At 47.7% G+C, this 26,453-nt stretch overlaps 1 protein-coding gene across 1 annotated transcript in view; it reads right to left on the bottom strand.

Annotated features, from left to right (window-relative positions):
- The window catches only part of MYLK2 (myosin light chain kinase 2), a 36,127-nt gene extending 18,978 nt beyond the window's left edge, over window positions 1-17,149 (bottom strand). The window contains 4 exon segments of the mRNA XM_087720669.1: window positions 867-972; window positions 9,416-9,777; window positions 11,286-11,609; window positions 16,818-17,149. Coding sequence (XP_087576795.1) covers window positions 867-972; window positions 9,416-9,777; window positions 11,286-11,521 — 704 coding nt within the window. The 5' untranslated portion in view covers window positions 11,522-11,609; window positions 16,818-17,149.
- Window positions 17,150-26,453: the final 9,304 nt, after the last annotated feature.

The following is a 26,453-nucleotide window of genomic DNA, read 5'->3' as shown; positions in this document are numbered from 1 at the left end:
GAAGGAAGACAGAAGGAGGGAGGGAAAGAAGAGGGAGGGAAAGAAGAGGGAGAGACAAAGAGAAAGATGGAAGGAAGAAAAGAAAGAAGGGGAGGAAGGAAGGAAGGGGAGAATGAGAAGGGAACGAGAAGAAGGAAGGAAGGAAGATCTGGGTGAGGGAGGGAGAAAGAAAAGAAAAGGAGAAGGAAGGAAGGAGAGAGAGAGAGAGGATGCGAGAGAAGGAAGAGGGAGGGAGGCACAAAGAGAAAGATGGAAGAAAGAAAAGGAAGGGAAGTAGGGAGAGAGAGGGGGGAAGGGAGGGAGGAAGAGAAAAATGGAAGGAAGAAAAGAAAGGAAGGAGGAAGAGAAAGAAGAAAGGGAGAGAAAGATGGAAGGAAGGAAAGAAGGAAGAGAGAAGGAGGGAGGGAAAGAAGAGGGAGGGACGAAGAGAAAGATGGAAGGAAGAAAAGAAGGGGAGGGAAAGAAGGGAGGGGGAGGGAGGGAGGAAGAGAAAGGTGGAAGGAAGAAAAGAAAGAAGGGAAGGAGAGAATAAGAAGGGGATGAGCAGAAGGAAGGAAGGAAGGAAGATCTGAGTGAGGGAGGGAGAAAGAAAAGAAGAAGAAAAGAAGGAAGAGAAAGGAAGGGAAGGAAGGAAGGGAAGGAATAGAAGGGTAGGGTTGGAAGGACCTTGAGGCCTTTGCTCAAGCAGGAAGACCCTCTACAGAGGTGTCCAACTTTGGAACTTTAAGACTGGTAGACTCCAACTCCCAGAATTCCCCAGCCAGTCCTTCTCCTGTACCCTGCGAGACCAACGGCTGTCTGGTCTCCTCTTGAAGCCCCCCAGTGATGGAGACCCCACCCCACCCCTGGGTCGAAACCTTCCTTACCCTCCCAGGATCTCCTTTGTGTTCAGCTTGTAAGTCTCTTTGAAGTCTCCAGTCCTCAGCGTGACGATGCGGTGGGTGAAGGGCGCAGGAGGAGGGGGGGTGTCGTCTGGAAAAGAGAGAGAGAGAGAGAGGGAGGGAGGGAGGGAGAGAGAGGGAGAGGGAGGGAGGAAGAGAGAGAGAGGGAGAGGGAGAGAGAGAGAGAGATGGGAGATCTTTGAAAAAGAGAGCATGGGAACCATTTCTGCTCCGAACCAGCTTTCTATGCGCATCCATGCTCAGAGGGTGACATCTATGGGCCACAGAGGGGAATCTGTGCCTGGCTTGCCAGCCCCCACATTGGATTGGTTGACAATCACAGAATCACAGGACTGGTCTGGAAGGGACCTTAAAGGTCTTCTAGTCCAACCCCCTGCTTGAGCAGGAGACACGATAGAAGTCCAGACAAATGGCTGCCCAATCTCTTCCTGAAGATCTTCAATGATGTGTGTCTACCTTTCCCCTCCCTTCCTTCCTTCCCTCCTTCCTTTCTCCATCCTTCCTTTCTCCTTCCTTCTTTCCTTTCCTTTCTCCATCCTTCCCTTCTCCTTCTTTCTTTGCTTTCCTTCCCTCCCTTCTCCCATCTTTTCCTCCCTCACTTCCCCCTTCCTTCCTCCCCCTCCTCCCTCTCTCTTGCCCAATTTCTTCCTGAAGACTTCCAATGATGGAGCATCTGTGTGTCTATCTTTCTTCTCCCTCCCTCCCTCTCTTCCTTCCCTTTCCTTTCTCTATCCTTCCATCTCATTCTTTCTTTGCTTCCTTCCTTCCCTTCTCCCAACTTTCCTTCCCTCACGTCTCCTTCCTTCCTGCCCCCTCCCCTCCCCTTGCCCAATCTCTTCTTTGAAGACCTCCAGTGGTGGAGCATCTGTCTATCTTTCCCCTTCCTTCCTTCCTTCCTTCCTTCCTTCCTTCTTTCCTTCCTTCCTTCCTCCCTCCCTCCCTCCCGCCCTCCTTCCCTTTTTCTCTCTCTCTCCCTCTTTCTGTCTTTCTGTCTTTCTTTCTTTCTTTCTTTCTTTCTTTCTTTCTTCTCCTATGGCCCAGTTCCAAACTGGCCACAGCCCAATAGTGGGCCAGGTCTCAGGAGTTGGGGACCAAAAGGAACCTACGATCCAAATTTTGCCCCTCTTTTTCCAGAATCTAGAAAGCTGCTAGAAGATTTATCTACGGGATCCCATTTCTGCTGACTTCCATGATTTCCCAAACTTTTTGAGATTGGGGTAGAATTATTCACAATACAGGGAGTGTTAATTATGGGCACAGCTGAGTCCCAGGTTTTCATTGTTGAGGAAGGCAGCTGTTCAGTGAGTTGTGTCTCATTTTACGACCTGTTTTGCCACAGTTCTTAAGGGAATCACTGCAGGTGTTAAGTAAATCGGGCTGCCCCCACTGACTTTGCTTGTGGGAAGCCATCTGGGAAAGTCTCAAGCAGCAATCCCACGACCCCGGGACGGTGGGACTGTCATAAGTACGTGCTAGTCACCAAGGGCCCTAATTTTTGATCATGGGGATGCTGCTGTGGTCACAAGTGTGAGAAACGGTCATAAGTCACTTTTTTCAATGCAGTTGCAACTGTGAACTGTCAGGCTAAGACAATGCGTGCGTGAGTATGTGTGTGTGTAAGGGCACGTGCACACGCTCACACAAACACACACACACCAGGTACAGCATATAGATTTTATAAAGGTGTGCATAATGCATATTAATTAACAAAAAATAAACAGCAAATTTAGCAATAATTAATTACCCAAATAAAAAGAAACAATAGGAAAGGAAAAATAATAGATAGATTGATGAGAGAGATAAGATAGATAGATAGATAGATAGATAGATGGATGGATGGATGGATGGATGGATGGATGGATGGATGGATGGATGGATGGATGGATGGATGGATGATTGATGGATGGATGGATGGATAGATAGATAGATAGATAGATAGATAGATAGATAGGAGAGAGAGAGAGATGAGAGAGAACAGAGAGATAGATAGATGATAGATGATAGATAGATAGATAGATAGATAGATAGATAGATAGATAGATAGATAGATAGAGATAGATAGATAGATAGATAGATAGGAGAGAGAGAGATAGAAAGAGAGAGATGAGAGATAGATAGATGAGAGAGAGAGATGAGAGAGAGAGATGAGCTAGATGAGAGAGATAACAGATAGATAGATAGATAGATAGATAGATAGATAGATAGATAGATAGATAGATAGAAGGAGAGAGAGATAGAAAGAGAGAGATGAGAGATAGATAGATAGATGAGAGAGAGATGAGAGAGAGATGAGAGAGATAACAGATAGAGATAGATGAGAGAGAACAGAGATAGATAGATAGATAGATAGATAGATAGATAGATAGATAGATAGATAGATAGAGATAGATAGATAGATAGATAGATGAGAGAGAGATAGAAAGAAGAGAAATGAGAGATAGATAGACAGATAGATAGATGAGAGAGAGAGATGAGAGAGATAATAGATAGATAGATAGAGATAGATAGATAGATAGATGAGAGATAGAAAGAAGAGAGATGAGAGAGATAGACAGATAGATGAGAGAGAGATGAGAGAGATAATAGATATAGATAGATAGATAGATAGATAGATAGATAGATAGATAGAGATAGATAGATAGATAGATAGATAGATGAGAGAGAGAAAGAAGAGAGATGAGATAGATAGACAGATAGATAGATGAGAGAGAGAGATGAGAGAGATAATAGATAGATAGATAGATAGATAGATGAGAGAGAGATAGAAAGAAGAGAGATGAGAGATAGATAGACAGATAGATAGATGAGAGAGAGAGATGAGAGAGATAATAGATAGATAGATAGATAGATAGTTAGATAGATAGATAGATAGATAGAGATAGATAGATAGATAGATAGATAGATAGATAGATAGATAGATAGATAGATAGATAGATAGATAGATAGATGAGAGAGAAGGGTGGAGGTGTTTAAAAGAAAGGGGCAGAGAAAGTTATGGCTGCCACTATATTATGTATATCTATATAGAGAGAGACTCCATATTTATATTTCTGCACAAGACCAAGTCTGAAGACCAAATGCACTCAAGGCCAGAGCTGAAAAGACAGCAAATGGCATCTCCATAAAGAACCGAAGAAACGGGGGATCACCTGGTAAGCAGCGGCCAGAGGATCGCCCAGACTGACCACAAGCAGCGGCACCGCAAAGTAGCAACAACGCTGCATTGGAAGATCTGCAAGAAACCCCTTTTGTCTGCCAGCGAGAACTGGCGGGACCACAGGATGGGGAAAGTCATAGAAAATGAAGAAGCTGGGGAGAATTCATACACATACCACCCCTGACTTAACAATGAAGAAAGACACACACACACACACCCAAATCTGGATAGTGGACACGGCAAGAGCTTGAGACGGCAGAAGAGAAGAGGAAAGAAGCAGAGAGCATCACAAAACGCGAAGAACCGCAAAACAGAAATAGAACGACTGTGGCCAAAGAAAACAATAGTGATAAGTGCCTTGGTTTGGTTACAACCCCAAAACATCTGGGACGTCCCTTGAACACCATTCGGCATTGACACAATCCCCGCCAGTCAATTGCAAGTGCCAGCTTTACTTGGAAAAAGCTGCCATCCTGTGATGTGGTACCTCGAACACCCTCAAACAGCCACTTCCGTCTATCTCAGGTCCTGAGAAGGACTCGGTAGGTGGGCAAAGATGCCAATTCCAGTCTGAACATCTGGCCGACTGTGTGACCACCACTACCAACAACAACAACAACAACAACAACAACAATACATCTAGGTATTGGTCAATACCAGTGGTGGAATTATTATTATTTTATTACCAGTTCTGTGGGCGTGGCTTGGTGGGCATGGCTTGGTGGGCATAGCTTGGTGGGTGTGGTTTGGTGGGCATGGCTTGGTGGGTGTGGTTTGGTAGGTGTGGTTTGGTGGGCGTGGCAGGGGAAGGATGCTGTAAAAGCTCCATTCCCTCCTGATCAGCTGGGACTCGGGAGGCAGAGAATAGATGGGGGCGCGGCCAGCCAGAGGTGGAATTTAACCGGTTCTCCGAACTATTCAAAATTTCCGCTATCGGTTCTCCAGAACCTGCTGAATCCCACCTCTGGTCGATCCCTGGGATGCTGCCAGCAGCCCATATTAGCCATCTGTGCCAGTTAATAAGATTTGTGATACATTTTTAAAGGTTCGGTGAACGGAGTTTCATGTTTAATGAATGAAGTATGTAATGATAATGCCATAACATTATCATCAGCTGATAATGCATAATAATTGTCATTCTGGGCAAGCAGCTGTCCGATCTCTGAACCAGGCCATAGAAATGCTAATGTATATTTTGGGTGATTGTCAAGTAGAAATGTTAACATCTCTTAGATTGTCCTAGATGTCTAATGTTTATTTTCCTAGCACGTAATTAACTAAATTGGGATTGAGGGAAAAGTCCTATAAATCTTATTAATAAATCATTGTTTAAAGACGGCTATAAAGTTATAATATTGTGTGGGCCTGGAGAGGTGAGATAAACAGTAAATAACCCTTAGTTAATTACAATAATAACAATGAAATGTTAATGGACAATATTTAATGATACATATAGGTGTGATGCGGGGGGAAATGCTTAGATATCTTACTTAACCGAATTAATTTTAGAATATGTTATAAAGGTGCAATGTTATTAGAGATCTATTGAAATTGCAAATGAATGCCAGTAGGTGGTTGTGTATTTTAATATAAATGATTCTAGATAAAAACATGTTTAAACATAGGTAACCAAATGAGGATTATGGTACAAGGATAGTAAAATACATAACTTTTCTTTCTTGACTTAAAATGTACAACCTGATTTGAACGAAGCCTACGTAAGGATTGTGTAAGGCAGTGTTTCTCAACCTTGGCAACTTGAAGATGTCCGGACTTCAACTCCCGGAATTCCCCAGCCAGCGAATGCTGGCTGGGGAATTCTGGGAGTTGAAGTCCGGATATCTTCAAGTTGCCAAGGTTGAGAAACACTGGTGTAAGGAACGCACTGAATATATTTGTAACCAATCGATTCGCTTTCAACAAGATGTAATTCTCAGTTATTCCTGTTAGGTATAACTACTGATTGTACTGTTATAGAGACTAACTTGATTTTGTATTTAATAACGGCAGCAAGACTGTTGGTGGCGCAATACTGGAAGAAGGAAGATTTGCCTACTATTCAAGAATGGACATTAAAAGTCACAAACTTAGCAGAGATGGCTAAAATATCGGCATATCTCAAGGACCACTCAGACGAGAGATATAAACTGGAGTGGAGAAGATGGATTGACTACATTCAAAATAAATACGGGACTAAGAAATTCCAGATAGTTTATGATTGAAAAAGCGAGGAATGATATAGTCTGTTTAGAGTTAGCCTAACAAAAAAGGAGTTAAAGCTCAAATGAAAGAGGATACTAACTTTTTTTAAAGTTTATTTTAGAACATCTTTGTTAAAGATTTATACCCTGTATTGGTTCTGGGAAGTCGGGGGGTGGGGGGGAAGGTTGGAGAGGGTTCGGGTGCGGAGGGCAGTGGAGGGGAGGTAAATATTTGCAAAAAAAAAATTTTCTACAAATTTTCAATAAAATATTGTGATAACAAGATGTAACGAAAGATGATATTTTTTGCTTTTTGTTTGTTTAACTAGAACAATTTTAAAAATTCTCAAAAAACAAAACAAAACCTCCAGTTTTTCAGATGGAATGAGGCATGAAAAGCGATTGAACAAATCAGGCATTAAACTCTAAACTATATTTCATTTCTACTTTTATTGATTAATATGCACAAGAGAAGGTGATGCTCCCCCTTCTCAATGCATGGATTATATTCTCTCTCTGCATTTGAAACTTCGTCTCACAACAAGGCCTCCCTTCAGATTTAGGAGGAGAGGCACAATTAGAAAGAGGAATTTCTGCAGGCAGTCCCCGAGTTACAACCGTTTCATTTAGCGACCGGTCAAAGTTATAACGGCAGTGGGGAAAGGTGACTTAGGACTGTTTCTCACACTTATGACCGTTGCAGCATCCCCGTGTTCACGTGATCAAAATTCAAATGCTTGGTAACTGACTCGTATTTACGACGGGCGCAAAAGGGGGTCAAGTGATCTCCTTTTGTGACCTTCTAACCAGCAAAGTTAGACTCACTTAACAACTGTGTGACTAATGGAACCGCTGCATTGATTCACTTAACAACAACAGCAAGAAAGGTCATTAAATGAGGCCAAATCCACTGTCTTGCTTAGCAACAGAATTGGTGGTCGTAAGTCGAGGACTCCCTGTATTTTAGCCCAAGGAGCTTCTGATCAGTTATAGGGAAAAAAATCCCTTCTTAACCGCAGCCAGAGTGTCATATTTGATCTCCACTGATAATGGAGGTAGTTCTCGACTTACGACCTCAATGGAGCTTATCCATTACATAGTGATGGTCATAAAGCAGGTCGCTCACGGGAATGATGTGATTTTCATGACCGTTTTTGCAGTAGTCATTGAGCAAAATGTTGCCACTACAAGATGTGGCAAACACATCATGGCCGTTAAGTGAAGCCATTGTACCCAATGGGGGTAAATGGCGTGGGGAATTCTGGGAATTGAAGTCCACATACTGTAGTTTAAAGTAGGGAAACATGGCGTCATGAAATAAATAGGTATTATCCCCTTGCTTACTTAGCTTGGTATAATTTGCCTTTTGTTCTTTGGCTGCTACTATAACAAGAGGTGGGTTCTTACCAGTTTGCACCTATTCGGTAGAACCGGTTCGTCAAATTTACCGAACCAGTTAGAAGAGGTTCCACCAGTGGACCTGGAAAGCAGGCCCCACCTACAGAAGAGGTTCCAAAAAAATTTGAAACCCACCACTGACACACACACACACACACACAAACACACACACAGACTCACACAGAGAGAGAAAGAGAAAGAGAAAGAAAGAAAGAAAGAAGGAAAGAAAGAAAGAAAGAAAGAAAGAAAGAAAGAAAGAAAAAAAAGTGAGAGAGAGATGAAAGAAAAAAAGGGAAAAGGGACAGAGAGACAAAAGGAAGGAGAAAGAGAGAGAGAAAGAGAGAGAGAGAGAGAGAGAGAGAGAGAGAGAGAGAGAGAGAGAGAGAGAGAGAGAGAGAGAGAGAGAAAACACATGGCCGGCAAGCCACTCCCACCAGGTCACATGGCTGACAAGCCACTCCCACAAAGGAAGCCACACCCACAGAGCAGATTCAAAAAAAATTTGAAACCCACCACTGTACTATAGGTAGAGATTAACAGATTGGAAGGGACCCTGTAGGTCATCCAGTCCAACCCCCCACCCAAGCAGGAGACCCTACCTACATCACCCCCCGACAAATGGCAGCTCAATATCTTCTTGAAACCTCCTGCAGTTTCTGGTGGCAGGCAGTTCCACTGGTTAATTGCTCTGACTGTCAGAAAATTCCTCCTTATTTCCAGGCTGAATCTCTCCTTTTTCAGTTTCCTTCCATTCTTCCTTCTCTGGCCTTCGGGGGCTTTGGGAAATAGCTTGAACCCCCCCCCTCCTCTCTGTCCTCGACTCACGGCCGCAATGGGGCATCCCAAATTTATGTTGCTAAGCGAGACATTTGTCAAGGGAGCTTTGCCCCGTTTCACAGCCTTGCTTGCCACAGTCTTTAAGCGAATCACTGCAGTTTCGAATTGAACAGCACCGTTATTAAGTGAATCAAGCTTCCCCATCGACTTTGCTTGTCCGAAGGGCGCAAAAAAGGACGGTGTGATATTGCAACGGTCATAAAAATGAATCGGTTGCCAAGCATCTGAATTTTGATCCCTGAGGGACGGAGGGAATGCTGCAATGGTCGCTGTAAGTGTGAAAAAAACGGTCGTAATTTCCTTTTTTATGTGCCGTTGTAACTTTGAACAGTCACTAAAATGAAGCGTCATCCGTCAAGGGCTACCTTTATTCGGAAGCGGAAGTTAATCCAATTCCAGGTGCAGGAATCCTCGATTTATGACCATTTCTGTAGTGACCGTTCAAAGTTACAACGGCACTGAAAAAAGTGGTCTACGACCCGTCCTCGCACTTACAACCGTCTTGACATACTCCAGGATCATGTAATCAAAATGTAGGCTTTGAGTAAATCACCATGATTGCAACATCCTGGGGTGACGTGACTCCCCCAATTGCGACCTTTCCGGCTCTCAAAGTGAGTGAGTAAGCCAGATTTACCACTCGATTCACTTAACAACCACCTGATTCACTTAACAACCACCCGATTCACTTAACAACCACTGCAATAAGGGACATAAAATCGGGAGGGACTTCATTGAACTTGATTTAGCATTGGAAATGTTGGTCCGAATTGCGGTCATAAGGGGCCCAGGATGACCTGCGTCTGCCCTCATGAGTCATGAGGACTAGAAACTTGTGAAGGGACACGGTCTCCTTCCATCAGTTTTTCGCTCCGGGGGGGGGGGGGGGGCTGAAACCAGCAATTCCCTGACAACCTTACCCAAGATCAGGGAGGGGTCTTCTTTGCCAAAATCTGGAGTGAGGTAGGGGCTGCAGCCCGGTTCCTCAGGGCCGGGGGTCTCTTCGCTTGCCGGGGATGGCGAGGCCCCCGCAGCCTCGGGAACAGGAGGGAGGGGCTCTTCAGGCAAAGTCCTGTCACTCTCTTGGGTGGTGGGGCTGGGGGCTTCCGCTGACGGCTCCGGGACCTGCTCTGGGGCCCCCTCCTCCTTCTCCTTCTCCTTCTCCTCTTGTTTGGGGGTCTCTGCAGCCGGGGGCTCTGGGGCAGAGGGAGAAGCAGCCACGGGGTCTTGGGGAGTCTGTGCACTGGGGGCTCCGGGGGTCTCTTCTGGGATATCTCCTAAGCTGAAAGGGAAAGAGGAGACAGGTTGAGGGTTTTAAAAGGCCCCCTCCCCAAATGCAGCAAGGTGGGAGAAAGCCCGGAATGGAGGCTTCCCACAAGGGCAGCCTAGAAAGTGGGCTCCCCGGGCTCCTAAAGGCCTTGGCACAGGCAGGCCTCGAGTTACGACCGTTTAGTGGTCACAGGGGGCCACAGAGAGAGCAGCGGCAAGCTCATAGTTCTGCCCAACGCCCCTTGGCCTTCTGTCTCCTCTTCCTCCTCCTCTGCCTCCCCTTTCTTCTGCTCCTTCCCTGTCTCCTCCTCCTCTCCTCCTCCTCCCCCTCTCCCTCTCTTCCTCCTTCTGCTCCTCCCCATCTCCTCTTCCTCTCCTTCTCTTTCTCCTTCTCTTTCTCCTTCTGCTCCTCCCCCTGTCTCCTCCTCCTCCCCTCCTCCTCCTCCTCCTCCTCCTCCTCCTCCTCCTTCTGCTCCTCCTGTCTCCTTTTCCTCTTCCTCCTCCTTCGGTCTTCCTTCCTCTGCTCCTCCCAGTCTCCTCTTCCTCCTTGTGCTCCTCCTGTCTCCTTTTCTTCCTCCTCTCCTTCTCCTTCTCCTCCTCCTCTTCCTCCTTCTCTTCCTCCTACTGCTCCTCCTCCTGTCTCCTCTTCCTCCTTCTCATTCTACTTCTACTGCTCCTCCTGTCTCCTCCTCCTCTTCCTCCTCCTCCTGTCTCCTTTTCCTCCTCTTCCTCCTCTTCCTCCTCCTCCTCTCTTCCTCCTTCTGCTCCTCCTGTCTCCTTTTCCTCTTCCTCCTCATTCTACTTCTACTGCTCCTCCTGTCTCCTCTTCCTCTTCCTCCTCCTGTCTCCTTTTCCTCCTCCTCCTCTTCCTCCTCCTCCTCTCTTCCTCCTTCTGCTCCTCCCCCTGTCTCCTCCTCTTCCTCCTTCTGCTCCTCCTGTCTCCTTTTCCTCTTCCTCTCCTTCTCCTCCTTCTCCTCCACTTTTACTGCTCCTTCTGTCTCCTCCTCCTCCTCCTCCTCCTGTCTCCTTTTCCTCCTCCTCTCTTCCTCCTTCTGCTCCTATCTCTTTTTCCTCCTCTTCCTCCTCCTCCTCCTCCTCCTCCTCCTCCTCCTCCTCCTCCTCCTCCTCCTCCTCCTCTCCTCCTCCTCTCCTCCTCCTCCTCCTGCTCTACACCTTGTAAGAGGTTCCTTATCCTCTCAAGGCCTCAGGTGGCTTCATCCCGATCACAGGTAGCCCAGAGCCGAAGGTCACCGTCAAGAGTCCTTTCTACGTAGGATCCATCCCAAGTGCCCAACTGGTTGCAGGGCAGTCACTAGTCTTCCCCCCTCCCCCCCAAAAAAACCCCACCCCCCTCCTCACCCAATCGCTTGCCTTTCTTCCCACTGAACTCCACCCCTGCGCCCCGCCTCCCCAGTCCATTTTCAAAGATGATGCCCCCCCACCATGGCTTTGCCCGTTGGGCAAGTGGACCTCCGGGCAGAAGGACCTCAAATGAATGGAAATAGCGGAGAAGAATATTACCTGCTCACTTTTGCTGGGCAGCTGAAGCTGTGTTGGATGTGGAGGGGCTTCCGTTGATCCTCCTTGGGTCCCTCTTGGGAGTCCTTCACATCCGGGGACTCACCTGAGGGCTCTTCTTTCTCACCTGGGCCCTGGTCTGTTGGCTTCTCTTTCTCCTGGGCTGGAGCTTCCGGAAGGACATTTTCTCCCCCTCCCCCAGTATCCTGCACGCTGCTGGTTTCTCCGTCCTTCTCCATCTTCTGGAAGATACTCCTGAGACAATGGGGGCCCCGTAGAGATCTTCCAAACTGACCCTTCTCCTTTCCGGGGACTTCAGATCAATTCCTGCAGGAGACAAAACAACAGGTTGATCTCTATGTATCTCCAGGCTGCACAAAGAAGCCAAGATAATAATTATAAGGCCTTGGGAAGGCCACACATGGAATATTTGCATTCAGTTTTGGCCGCCACGATGTAGAAAGGATGTGGAGACTCTAGAAAGAGTGCAGAGAAGAGAGAGCAACCTTCCCAAGGCCTTATAAAGCGGTATTAAGACTTCACGTGATCTTGATTCTCTCCCTCTGTTGATGCAGCCTAGAACTGTGTTGGCTTTTTTGGCAGCTGCTGCACACGGCTGGCTCTATTTAAATGGTCGTCCACTAGGACTCCAAGATCCCTCTCACAGCTACTACTATTGAGCAAGATACCACCTATACTGTACCTGTGCATTTCGTTTTTCTTGCCTAAATATAGAACCTTAACTCTTTTCACCATTGAATTTCATTTGTTTAGATAGAGCCCAATGTTCAAGTTTATCAAGATCCTTCTGCATCTTGAGCCTTAAGTCTTCTGGAGTGTTGGCTATTCCTGCCAGCTTGGTGTCATCTGCAAATTTGATGAGTTCCCCATTTATCCCCTGGTCCAAAGTGGGCAAAATGGAATAATGGAATAAATAAATAAATGGAATAATAACAATATAAGAATGGCATTGAAAAAGAATAACTATGTGAATGTATACCTAGAACTGTATGTAAGAGAATAAATGACAGTAAAAATATAAAGCACAATATAGGTAAATAATACTTGATCATAAGTAGCTAAGTATAAATAAATAAATGAATGTATATAAAAATGGATAATGAATAACGAGATTACAAACGCAAGGTAGAAATGTATAGAAGGGAAAACACTAACTGGAAAGAAACCGATTCGGAACTGCGGTATGATCTACGATGGAACTTATTGTTCCTATGTTGTTTTTAAGTTATGTGGTTATTTTTGTTAATGTGTTTATGTGTTCTGTTGATGTGCTTATGTGTATAAAATAAAAATTCAAAGAATTTTTTTTTTAAGTTAAAAAATAATAATGCAAGGGAATAATTTGGCAGAAAGTGTAAATGAGAGGATGCAAAAAGACAGACCCTCTTTGTCCCTATAACACATGTAATTTGTATTAAAAAAAAAAAAAAACCTTGAATGGCAAATAAAATAAAATAAATATGAACCAATTGCAAAGGGTCTGGATTTTGATTACGTGCGTGCGGGGATCAGTGGTGGGTTCCGGGCCAATTGCGTATGTGAGCACAGCGCACGGTGCCTGCACGACCGCCGACGAGCAGCTGGGTGTTGGACGAGCAGCAGAGGCGGTGAATTGAATTGAATTGAATTTTATTATTTGTATGCCGCCCTTCTCCGGGAAGGACTCAGGGCGGCGAACAACTCAAAAAGGGGAAAAGGGGAACATAGAACAAAATACAGATAATTAAAATAAGCAAGAATCACGCAACCACACAGGTCGAGAGGGGAGGGGAACTCATCAACCCCAGGCCTGCCGGCACAGCCAGGTTTTGACGTCTTTTCGGAAGGCCTGGAGAGAGGTGAGGGTCCGAATCACTGTGGGGAGTTCGTTCCAGAGGGCCGGAGCTGCCACAGAGAAGGCCCTCCCCCGGGTAGTAGCCAGGTGGCATTGGCTAGTAGACGGAACCCGGAGGAGGCCGACCCTGTGCGATCTAATGGGTCTTTGGGAGGTAATTGGCAGCAGGCGGTCTCTCAAGTACCCAGATCCAATACCATGAAGGGCTTTATAAGTTACGACTAGCACTGGGTGGAGTGCACACGTGCGCACGGCATGCATGCACGACAGTGGTGGGTTTCAAAAAATTTTGGAACCTCTTCTGTAGGTGTGGCCTGCTTTCCGGGTCCACTGGTGGAACCTCTTCTAACCGGTTCGGTAGATTTGACGAACCAGTTCTACCAAACCGGTGCGAACCGTTAGGAACCCACCTCTGATGCACGACCAGGATGCCTGGCCCCAGGCGCAGCATACCGGTACCGACGTGGAGAGGAACCTACCACTGCCAGGGATGCGGCAATGGTTGTAGTAAGAGTGGGTTGCTGCCAGTGTTATTGCCGGTTCGCTGCGGGTGAGCTTTGCCAGTGTGCACAATTGCCTGTAAATAGTTCTGCGCATGTGCAGAATATTTAAAAAGGACAAAAAAAAACCATGCTGGCAGCACCAGCGGTGACCAGGGAATCAGTTCGGGGGGGGCATGGCCAGCCTGGGTCGCTGCCGGTTCTGCCACCGAAGCTAGCACTCCACTACCGGTTCGCCCAAACCAGTACGAACCCGTAGCAACCCACATTCTGGGTCGTAGGTGTGAAAAAAGGTCATAAGTCACTTTTTTTCCAGTGCCCGTTGCAACTTCCAAAATAAATATTGCTTCGATTCCACTGCCACTTACATGCCTCCCTGCGACCTCTCTGCTCCTAAACCAGGGTTTAATCCTGGATGAGTAGGAGATGACATCATGTAACGGGCAACTAGCATTGTCCGGCGAGGGTGTCTTAATATAGTTGGGCCATTCCTTCTCGGAGGGGCACCAGAAGCGAAGGCATTTTTTTCAAACGGAACAAGTCGGCGCCCTCATTCACCGCCCGGCTGCTGATTAAGGAATCACTTCCCCTTTCCGCTTCGTTAATCAATAAATTGTGCCAAGAGAGGCACCATGCCAGCCTCCTGGCCTTTTAAGGAACAGCAATGAAGAGGATCGAAGAGGATGGAAGCGAAAACATACGAAGGACGGCTGCAGGATTTGGCTAGTTTGGAGAAAAGAAGGACTGGGGGGGGGGGGACAGGGTAGCAGGATTCCGGTATTTGAGGGGACGCCATAAAGAAGAGGGGGGTCAAATTATTTTCCGAAGCACCAGAAGGCAGGACAAGAAGCAATGGATGGAAACTAATTAAGGAGAGAAGGAACCTGGAATTAAAGAGAAACTTTCTAATAGGAACTGCATGTCTCCAGAGGTTGTGGGAGCTTCATCCCTAGAGGCTTTCGAGAAGAGATTGGACTGCGTTGGTCAGAAATTGGTGTAGGGTCTCCTGCTTGGTGTGGGGGTGGGTTGGGCTGGAATAGATGACCTCTAAGGTCCCTTCCGAGTCTGTTAATCTACACGGTTAATCTAAAAGAAATGGTAGAGATTCTCCTGCTTGAGCAGGGGGCTGGACTAGAAGATTTCCAAGTTCCCTTTCAGTTCAATTCAGTTCTGTTCTATTCTATTCTGTTCTATTCCATTCTGCATTCTATTCTATTCCATTCCATTCTATTCCATTCAATTTCATTCCTTTCCATTCTATTCCATTCTATTCCACTCTGCATTCTATTCCATTCCATTCCATTCTATTCCATTCTATTCCATTCGATTCTATTCGATTCCATTCGATTCCATTCCATTCGATTCCATTCCATTCGATTCTTCATTCTATTCCACTCTGCATTCTATTCTATTCTATTCTATTCTATTCTATTCTATTCTATTCCATTCTATTCCATTCCATTCCATTCCATTCCATTCCATTCTATTCCATTCTATTCCATTCTGCATTCTATTCTATTCCATTCCATTCCATTTTATTCCATTCTGCATTCTATTCTATTCCATTCCATTCCATTCTATTCCATTCCATTCCATTCTTCATTCTACTCCACTCTGCATTCTATTCCATTCCATTCTATTCCATTCCATTCGATTCCATTCCATTCGATTCCATTCCATTCGATTCCATTCCATTCTATTCTATTCCATTCTATTCTATTCTATTCCATTCTGCATTCTATTCCATTCTGCATTCTATTTCATTCCATTCCATTCTATTCCATTCCATTCCATTCCATTCCATTCCATTCCATTCCATTCCATTCCATTCCATTCCATTCCATTCTATTCCATTCTATTCCATTCTGCATTCTATTCCATTCTATTCCATTCCATTCCATTCCATTCTATTCTTCATTCTATTCCACTCTGCATTCCATTCCATTCCATTCCATTCCATTCGATTCCATTCCATTCGATTCCATTCCATTCCATTCTATTCCATTCCATTCTATTCCATTCTATTCTATTCTATTCCATTCTGCATTCTATTCCATTCTGCATTCTATTCCATTCCATTCCATTCTATTCCATTCCATTCCATTCCATTCCATTCCATTCCATTCCATTCCATTCCATTCCATTCCATTCCATTCTGCATTCTATTCCATTCCATTCCATTCTATTCCATTCCATTCCATTCGATTCCATTCCATTCGATTCCATTCCATTCGATTCCATTCCATTCCATTCCATTCCATTCCATTCTATTCTTCATTCTATTCCACTCTGCATTCTATTCCATTCCATTCTACTATTTCTTAACCCCACCATCGGCGCGGAGACCTTAGGAAAACTCCTCGTTACATAAAGTTGCGTTTGGCCTTCGGTTGGTGCCGCGTCGCGAGGTCTTCCCTTCTCGATCGGTTAAGCCTTTCCGCTATTTTGGAAATCATTCCGTGGCCCGAATAGCCCTGCCATGCATCAGAAAAGTAAGACCCTCTGCGCCCCCCCCCCCAGGAATCCCTGCATGCAGTTGCAGACGATATCCCACTTTTCCAAAACTTTTTCATGCACCCTAGAAAAATCCCAGCATGGAGGAAATGTATACTTGTCGTCCCCGGGAGCTGTCGTCCGACTTGACGGCAGATAATCCACGGATCCAGAAAATCCGGAGAAGTGCAGATTAGCGCCGGTCAGAGCGGCTGAGTTAAAAGACCACCTCCAAGGTTCTAGATGCCGGCCACTAGATTGGGCCGAAAGCTGAGCAGAAAGAAGGGACCATGTGGGGCCTTGTGGACTCCCGAGCCATGGTCCCATCTAGAAAAAGCTCATGCAACACAAAACGAAGGTTGGAGACTCACCCCTGGTTACCCTCAACCAAGCCAACCCTGGCTTTATCTCGCCTTGCCCGACCACCGTTAGAAGGATTTGGCTGAAGTCCTCCAGCAAGTTCTGGAGATGTTTTGAGATCAAGCAGCCCACAGCAGAGGTGGGCAGTGGTACCTTGAAAACTTAGCTGCCAATATCAACTGGGCTTACACCAGAAAAGTCTCCCATGGGCTTCTTTTGGGGGGAACACCCACCCACCCACCCACCCAAACCAGCTGGTTGGACCACCTCCACTGGAGTTGACCTGGGCAGGTAACCCTGAGCGAGGAGCCCTTGCAAGGAACTCACCCAGAGGCCGAGAGCAGAGATGTCCTGAGCCCTCTGTGTGGTGTCCTCACCACCCCCGGGACAAGGCTCCCAAGCAGAAGTCCACCGCCGTCCCTGTCGGCGAGGTTCTTCGGCCGCGTCCCCTTCTATACCCCGCGTAACAGATCCGGATTTAGGGCAGGGAGAGGGGAAGCCTCTTTCTACCCAAGGCATTGGGCAGAATTATGATCCCGCCGCTGCTCGCTGTCTCTTTGGCCACCTGTTCTTGCTGGCCCCAGTTCAAAGGACAGTCCATTCTGCTGCCAGGCTGACGGGGAGGAGAATTTCAGCAAACAGAAAGCAGAAAATGACGCACCATCCCCAGTGAACTCTTGACGCCCGTCAAACCGGGATCTTCCTTGAAGCAGCAGCCACGGCGGCCCGTTTTGAAGCTTCAAGAGAGGCGAGCGGGGGGGGGGTGTATTTCAGGGCTCGACTCAACAGATCCCCCCTACCCCCCACCCGGACCTCCCAGCCATCTTGGGTTGAGGCCAGGACCAGCGGAATGGAATCGCTCGTCTTTTTATTTAAACTGGCCGGTTGGGCAGAGAAATGCCAGGGTGGTGCCACATCCGGAGGGAATTGGTCAAGGCACCTGGAAAGGGAAAGGCTAGAGAGGTTGGATGGTGGATTGGTTAAGCCAGTGTTTCTCAAATTTTGGCAGCTTTAAGATCTGCGGCCTTAACGCCCAGGATTCCCCAGCCATCGTGTTGTAAGATAGATGGACTTCAACTCCCAGAATTCCCCAGCTAGGCTAGTGTTTCTTAAACTTGGCAACTTTAAGGTCAATGGACGTCAACGCCCAGGATTCCCCAGCCATCATGTTTTCAGATAGATGGACTTCAACTCCCAGAATTCCCTAGTCAAACTAGTGTTTTGGAACCTTGGCAACTTAAGAACTGTGGACTTCAACTCCCAGAATTCCCTGACTAGACCAGTGTTTTTCTGGAGGCTAAAACATACGATGGACGGTAGCAGGAACTGGGCCTGGCTAGTCTAGGGAAGAGAAGGACCAGGGGAGACAGGAGAGCATCTTCTAATATTGGAGGGGCTGCCACAGAGAGGAGGAGGAGGGGGTCCAGCTATTCCACAAAGCACCTGAAGGCCAGGCAAGGAAGAATGGATGGAAACTGAACCAGGAGAGATTCAACCTAGAAATAAGGAGGAACTTTCTGACAGTGAGAACTATCAACCAAAGGAACAGAAGTTGCCTTCAGAAGTTGTGGGAGCTTCATCTCTGGAGGCTTTCCAGAAGACACTGGACTGCCATCAGAAATGGTATAGGGTCTCCTGCTTGGGCAAGGGGGTTTGACTAGATGATCTACAAGGTCCCCTCCATCTCTGCCTGCCTGCCTGTTTGTCTATCTATCATCTATCTATCTATCTATCTATCTATCTATCTATCTATCTATCTATCTATCTATCTATCTATCTATCTATCATCTATCTATCTATCTATCTATCTATCTATCTATCTATCTATCTATCTATCTATCTATCTATCTATCTATCTACCTACCTACCTACCTACCTACCTACCTACCTACCTACCTACCTACCTACCTACCTATCTATCTATCTATCTATCTATCTATCTAACAGTTGCAGGAACTGGGCCTGGCTAGTCTAGTGAAGAGAAGGACCAGGGGAGACAGGAGAGCATCTTCCAATATTTGGGGGGCTGCCACAGAGAGGAGGAAGGGGGGGTCAAGCTATTCTCCAAAGCCCCCGAAGGCCAGACAAGGAAGAATGGACGGCAACTGACCAAGGAGAGAAGCTACTGAAAATTATTAATTTGTAACCTTCCAAATTGGAGTGACTCTACTTAGCAACATAAATTTGGGGTGCTCCATTGCGGTCGTAAGTCGAGGACAGAGAGGAAGGGGTTAAGCTATTTTCCAAAGCACCTGAAGGCCAGACAGGGAATAATGGATGGAAACCGACCAAGGAGAGATTCAACCTGGAAATAGGGAGGAATTTTCTGACAGTGAAAACCATCCACCCATGGAACAGAGGTTGCCTTCAGAAGTTGTGGGAGCTCCTTCAGATCTTCCAATGGTATCCCCACCACAAACGTATCTTTTGTCCACCACCTTCTTGATGGCCATCCATTCTTCTCTTTCCTTCCACCTATTCCCAGCATTATGGGCTTCTCAAAAGAGATGGGTCTTCGGTTGTTTGATGAATGGATTGATGATTGATGGATGGATGTTCTATCAACTCAATGTCACCTCTTAGAAACCTCATAGATTTCCTACGTGACAAATGTGTTCCTAAAACTTCAAGAATGGTGTCCTCACCACTACTATAATGGAATCCTTCCGCTTGGATCATCCTTCTCTTCTTCTCTTTCCTTCCTTCTTCTTTTCCCAGTGTGATGGACTTCTCAAAGCCACTTGGTCCTGACATTGTCACTCTTGACTCTTAGCAACCATATGGATTGTCCTCTAGGATGATCTGTGCCCATCCTGGTCCTTCAGCCATCCTAATGGTGCTCTCCCCACCAGTCTTATTGATGATGTCCCATTGAGTATGAAGTCATAGTTGACTCTTGGTAACCACATAGATTTTCTTCATGATGGTCTCCCCTTCATCCTGGTCCTTCACATCTGCTAGTGGTGACTCTATCACAGCTATAATTGAGTCCCTCCACCTTAATTCTCACCCTCACCACTACCCTTATCCTACCACACCCTAATCCTCACCCTTATTGCTACCCTAACCCTTATTAACCCTCCCACAAAAACTATCCCTAACCCTCACCCTCATCCCATCCCCACCCTCACCTTAACCTTCACTACTACCCCCACCCTCACACTAACCCTCATCCTAACTCTCACCTTCACTGCTACCCTCACCCTAACCCTGACCCTCACCGCTACCCTCACGCCAACTCTAACCCTAACTAATCCTAATCCTAACTGTAATCCTAACCCTAGCGCTCAACCTAATACCACTGCTACCCTCACCCTAACTCTAACCCTAACTCTAACCCTAACCTTACTCTAACCCTAACTGTAACCCTAACACTAACCCCACCCTCACCACTACCTTAACCCTCACACTAACCCTTAACCTCACCGCTACCCTAACCCTCACCCTCACAATAATCCTCACAGTAACCCTCACCCCCACCGCTAGCCTCACCCAAAACCTAATCCTATCCATAATCTTAATCCTAACCTTCACCCTAACACCTACCCTAACCCTAACCTTAACCCTCACCCTCATCCCATCCCCACCCTCACCTTAACCTTCACTACTACCCCCACCCTCACACTAACCATCCTAACTCTCACCCTCACTGCTACCCTCACCCTAACCCTGACCCTCACCGCTACCCTCACGCCAACTCTAACCCTAACTAATCCTAATCCTAACTGTAATCCTAACCCTAACTCTCACCCTAATCCCCACCCCCACCTTAACCCTCACCCTCACGATTACCCTAACCTTAACCCTCACACTAACCCCCCCCAACCCACACCCATGGGCTTCCACATGTGGGTGGTAACCAGGGGTGGGTTTCAACCGGTTCGCGACGGTCCCCACGAACCGGTTGGTCGGCGAACCCGGAAGTCTAATGCCACTGCTACCCTCACCCTAACTCTAACCCTAACTCTAACCCTAACCTCACTCTAACCCTAACTGTAACCCTAATACTAACCCCACCCTCACCACTACCTTAACCCTCACACTAACCCTTAACCTCACCGCTACCCTAACCCTCACCCTCACAATAATCCTCACAGTAACCCTCACCCTCACCGCTAGCCTCACCCAAAACCTAATCCTATCCATAATCTTAATCCTAACCTTCACCCTAACACCTATCACCCTAACACCTACCCTAACCCTAACCTTAACCTTAACCCTAACCCTCACCTTAATTCTCACCCTCACCACTACCCTTATCCTACCACACCCTAATCCTCACCCTCATTGCTACCCTAGCCCTTATTAACCCTCCCACAAAAACTATCCCTAACCCTCACCCTCATCCCATCCCCACCCTCACCTTAACCTTCACTACTACCCCCACCCTCACACTAACCCTCATCCTAACTCTCACCCTCCCTGCTACCCTCACCCTAACCCTGACCCTCACCACTACCCTCACGCCAACTCTAACCCTAACTAATCCTAATCCTAACTGTAATCCTAACCCTAACTCTCACCCTAATCCCCACCCCCACCTTAACCCTCACCCTCACGATTACCCTAACCTTAACTCTCACACTAACCCCCCCCAACCCACACCCATGGGCTTCCACATGTGGGTGGTAACTAGGGGTGGGTTTCAACCGGTTCGCGATGGTCCCCACGAACCGGTTGGTCGGCGAACCCGGAAGTCTAATGCCACTGCTACCCTCACCCTAACTCTAACCCTAACTCTAACCCTAACCTCACTCTAACCCTAACTGTAACCCTAACACTAACCCCACCCTCACCACTACCTTAACCCTCACACTAACCGTTAACCTCACCGCTACCCTAACCCTCACCCTCACAATAATCCTCACAGTAACCCTCACCCCCACCGCTAGCCTCACCCAAAACCTAATCCTATCCATAATCCTAATCCTAACCTTCACCCTAACACCTATCACCCTAACACCTACCCTAACCCTAACCTTAACCCTAACCCTCACCTTAATTCTCACCCTCACCACTACCCTTATCCTACCACACCCTAATCCTCACCCTCATTGCTACCCTAACTCTCATTAACCCTCCCACAAAAACTATCCCTAACCCTCACCCTTATCCCATCCCCACCCTCACCTTAACTTTCACTACTACCCCCACCCTCACACTAACCCTCATCCTAACGCTCACCCTCACTGCTACCCTCACCCTAACCCTGACCCTCACCGCTACCCTCACGCCAACTCTAACCCTAACTAATCCTAATCCTAACTGCAATCCTAACCCTAGCGCTCACCCTAATCCCCACCCCCACCTTAACCCTCACCCTCACGATTACCCTAACCTTAACCCTCACACTAACCCTCCCCCCCCAACCCACACCCATGGGCTTCCACATGTGGGTGGTAACCAGGGGTGGGTTTCAACCGGTTCGCGACGGTCCCCACGAACCGGTTGGTCGGCGAACCCGGAAGTCTAATGCCACTGCTACCCTCACCCAAACTCTAACCCTAACTCTAACCCTAACCTCACTCTAACCCTAACTGTAACCCTAACACTAACCCCACCCTCACCACTACCTTAACCCTCACACTAACCCTTAACCTCACCGCTACCCTAACCCTCACCCTCACAATAATCCTCACAGTAACCCTCACCCCCACCGCTAGCCTCACCCAAAACCTAATCCTATCCATAATCTTAATCCTAACCTTCACCCTAACACCTACCCTAACCCTAACCTTAACCCTCACCCTCATCCCATCCCCACCCTCACCTTAACCTTCACTACTACCCCCACCCTCACACTAACCATCCTAACTCTCACCCTCACTGCTACCCTCACCCTAACCCTGACCCTCACCGCTACCCTCACGCCAACTCTAACCCTAACTAATCCTAATCCTAACTGTAATCCTAACCCTAACTCTCACCCTAATCCCCACCCCCACCTTAACCCTCACCCTCACGATTACCCTAACCTTAACCCTCACACTAACCCCCCCCAACCCACACCCATGGGCTTCCACATGTGGGTGGTAACCAGGGGTGGGTTTCAACCGGTTCGCGACGGTCCCCACGAACCGGTTGGTCGGCGAACCCGGAAGTCTAATGCCACTGCTACCCTCACCCTAACTCTAACCCTAACTCTAACCCTAACCTCACTCTAACCCTAACTGTAACCCTAATACTAACCCCACCCTCACCACTACCTTAACCCTCACACTAACCCTTAACCTCACCGCTACCCTAACCCTCACCCTCACAATAATCCTCACAGTAACCCTCACCCTCACCGCTAGCCTCACCCAAAACCTAATCCTATCCATAATCTTAATCCTAACCTTCACCCTAACACCTATCACCCTAACACCTACCCTAACCCTAACCTTAACCTTAACCCTAACCCTCACCTTAATTCTCACCCTCACCACTACCCTTATCCTACCACACCCTAATCCTCACCCTCATTGCTACCCTAGCCCTTATTAACCCTCCCACAAAAACTATCCCTAACCCTCACCCTCATCCCATCCCCACCCTCACCTTAACCTTCACTACTACCCCCACCCTCACACTAACCCTCATCCTAACTCTCACCCTCCCTGCTACCCTCACCCTAACCCTGACCCTCACCACTACCCTCACGCCAACTCTAACCCTAACTAATCCTAATCCTAACTGTAATCCTAACCCTAACTCTCACCCTAATCCCCACCCCCACCTTAACCCTCACCCTCACGATTACCCTAACCTTAACTCTCACACTAACCCCCCCCAACCCACACCCATGGGCTTCCACATGTGGGTGGTAACTAGGGGTGGGTTTCAACCGGTTCGCGATGGTCCCCACGAACCGGTTGGTCGGCGAACCCGGAAGTCTAATGCCACTGCTACCCTCACCCTAACTCTAACCCTAACTCTAACCCTAACCTCACTCTAACCCTAACTGTAACCCTAACACTAACCCCACCCTCACCACTACCTTAACCCTCACACTAACCGTTAACCTCACCGCTACCCTAACCCTCACCCTCACAATAATCCTCACAGTAACCCTCACCCCCACCGCTAGCCTCACCCAAAACCTAATCCTATCCATAATCCTAATCCTAACCTTCACCCTAACACCTATCACCCTAACACCTACCCTAACCCTAACCTTAACCCTAACCCTCACCTTAATTCTCACCCTCACCACTACCCTTATCCTACCACACCCTAATCCTCACCCTCATTGCTACCCTAACTCTCATTAACCCTCCCACAAAAACTATCCCTAACCCTCACCCTTATCCCATCCCCACCCTCACCTTAACCTTCACTACTACCCCCACCCTCACACTAACCCTCATCCTAACGCTCACCCTCACTGCTACCCTCACCCTAACCCTGACCCTCACCGCTACCCTCACGCCAACTCTAACCCTAACTAATCCTAATCCTAACTGCAATCCTAACCCTAGCGCTCACCCTAATCCCCACCCCCACCTTAACCCTCACCCTCACGATTACCCTAACCTTAACCCTCACACTAACCCTCCCCCCCCAACCCACACCCATGGGCTTCCACATGTGGGTGGTAACCAGGGGTGGGTTTCAACCGGTTCGCGACGGTCCCCACGAACCGGTTGGTCGGCGAACCCGGAAGTCTAATGCCACTGCTACCCTCACCCAAACTCTAACCCTAACTCTAACCCTAACCTCACTCTAACCCTAACTGTAACCCTAACACTAACCCCACCCTCACCACTACCTTAACCCTCACACTAACCCTTAACCTCACCGCTACCCTAACCCTCACCCTCACAATAATCCTCACAGTAACCCTCACCCTCACCGCTAGCCTCACCCAAAACCTAATCCTATCCATAATCTTAATCCTAACCTTCACCCTAACACCTATCACCCTAACCCTAACCCTAACCCTCACCTTAATTCTCACCCTCACCACTACCCTTATCCTACCACACCCTAATCCTCACCCTCATTGCTACCCTAGCCCTTATTAACCCTCCCACAAAAACTATCCCTAACCCTCACCCTTATCCCATCCACATCCACATCCCCACCCTCACCTTAACCTTCACTACTACCCCCACCCTCACACTAACCCTCATCCTAACTCTCACCTTCACTGCTACCCTCACCCTAACCCTGACCCTCACCGCTACCTTCGCGCCAACCCTAACCCTAACTAATCCTAATCCTGTAATCCTAACCCTAACTCTCACCCTAATCCCCACCCCCACCTTAACCCTCACCCTCACAATTACCCTAACCTTAACCCTCACACTAACCCCCCCCAACCCACACCCATGGGCTTCCACATGTGGGTGGTAACCAGGGGTGGGTTTCAACCGGTTCGCGACGGTCCCCAACGAACCGGTTGGTCGGCGAACCCGGAAGTAAGTAACTTCCGGGAACGGCGAAGGGCCCACCCACCCACCCGCGTTCCTTACCCGGTTTTGACGAGTTCTGCGCTTCCACGCATGCGCAGGACGCATACAGCGCCCGCGGGGTCCTCCAGGAGCAGCTGGAGCATCGCACAGACGCTAGTACGCATGCGTGCGCTGCGCGCGTGCATGAGGACGCCGCCGGCCCCGTTCCAATCGAACCGGTTGGAACAGGGCGAGAAACCCACCCCTGGTGGTAACTAATAAAGCTCTTGAAACAGGTTGGATGAGCCATTTCTGAGAGTGTGGTTGTGTGTGTGTGTCTGTGTGTGTCCATTTTTGTGGTGGCTGAAATGACAAGGAAGCCGGGGAGGGTACGGCAGATGTCGTAAACACGCCTGAAGAGGCTTTTTGGGGGCTTTGCAAGATGCTTATTTATTTATCACATTGAAGAGGCTGCAGCTGTTTGTTTTATTTTAATCTTTTTGCTGTTTTGCTCGCAAATCCCAGCCAATTGTTTATTGTTGTTGTTTTCCTATTCTATTTCTCACTCTAGCCAGTTTCACGGGGCTTTCGAGAAGAGGAAAAGGGGGCAGTGGTTTGCAAGAATTTGCCGCAGAATGACCGGGGAGGGACAGAGCCAGGGCATTCCTCAACCCCGCCACCAAAAATACCCCAGAATTGAGAGCTGCGCCGAGTTCGAGGGTTCCCATGTTTCCCTCTGGAGATAATTCCCCAAAAGGAAACCGTTCGTTTTAAAGCAGGGGTGTCCAAACTTGGGAACTTTAAGACTGGTGGACTTCAACTCCCAGAATTCCCCAGCCGGCTGGCTGGGGAATTCTGGGAGTTGAAGTCCACCAGTCTTAAAGTTCCCAAGTTTGGACATCCCTGTTTTAAGGGATCAACCCCCCAGGACACCCCTGTTTTAAGGGATCAAACCCCCCAGCAGGGTTTCTCCATTCGATTTGCAGATTCCAAGCTCAGTGAGCAGAAATGTCAGCATTGCCATTTATTAAATAAACATCCTGCCATTTCTTCACCAAGCAAGATATACTGAGTATTTAGGTCTCCTATTCCCCCCAACCCATAATAACATCCCTGCAAAGTAAGGTTGATAAGTGCTGGAAAGCCAGTTTGCTTCATTTGGGGGCATCACGTAAGCCACACGTAGGGATGTAACGGGGCTGCCTGTTTATTTGAAGTTTTTATTTGATTTTTATCCTGGGTTTATTATCGTTTGTAAATGACTCGAGGTGGCGAAAATACCTAATGCTCTTTCTTTCCTGTTTTCCCCAGAAGAACAACCACCCTGTGAGGTGGGCTGCCTGAGAGAGAGAGTCACCCAGCCACCTTTCACGCCTAAGGAAGGACTAGAATTCCCAGTCTCCTGGTGATTGGCCCAAAGTCACCCAGCCAGCCTTCATGCATAAGATGGGACTAGAACTTTCAGTCTCCTGGTGATTGGCCCAAAGTCACCCAGCCGGCCTTCATGCCTAAGGCGGGACTAGAACTCCCAGTCTCCTGGTGATTGGCCCAAAGTCACCCAGCCAGCCTTCATGCCTAAGGCGGGACT

The sequence above is a fragment of the Thamnophis sirtalis genome, unplaced genomic scaffold (assembly GCF_051295495.1).
Source record: "Thamnophis sirtalis isolate CommonGarterSnake01/CBP01778 unplaced genomic scaffold, rThaSir2_p1.2 scaffold_7, whole genome shotgun sequence".
Taxonomy (NCBI): Eukaryota; Metazoa; Chordata; class Lepidosauria; order Squamata; family Natricidae; genus Thamnophis; species Thamnophis sirtalis.
Note: the sequence above shows the minus strand (reverse complement) of the source record. Positions and strands in the feature narration are given on the sequence as shown.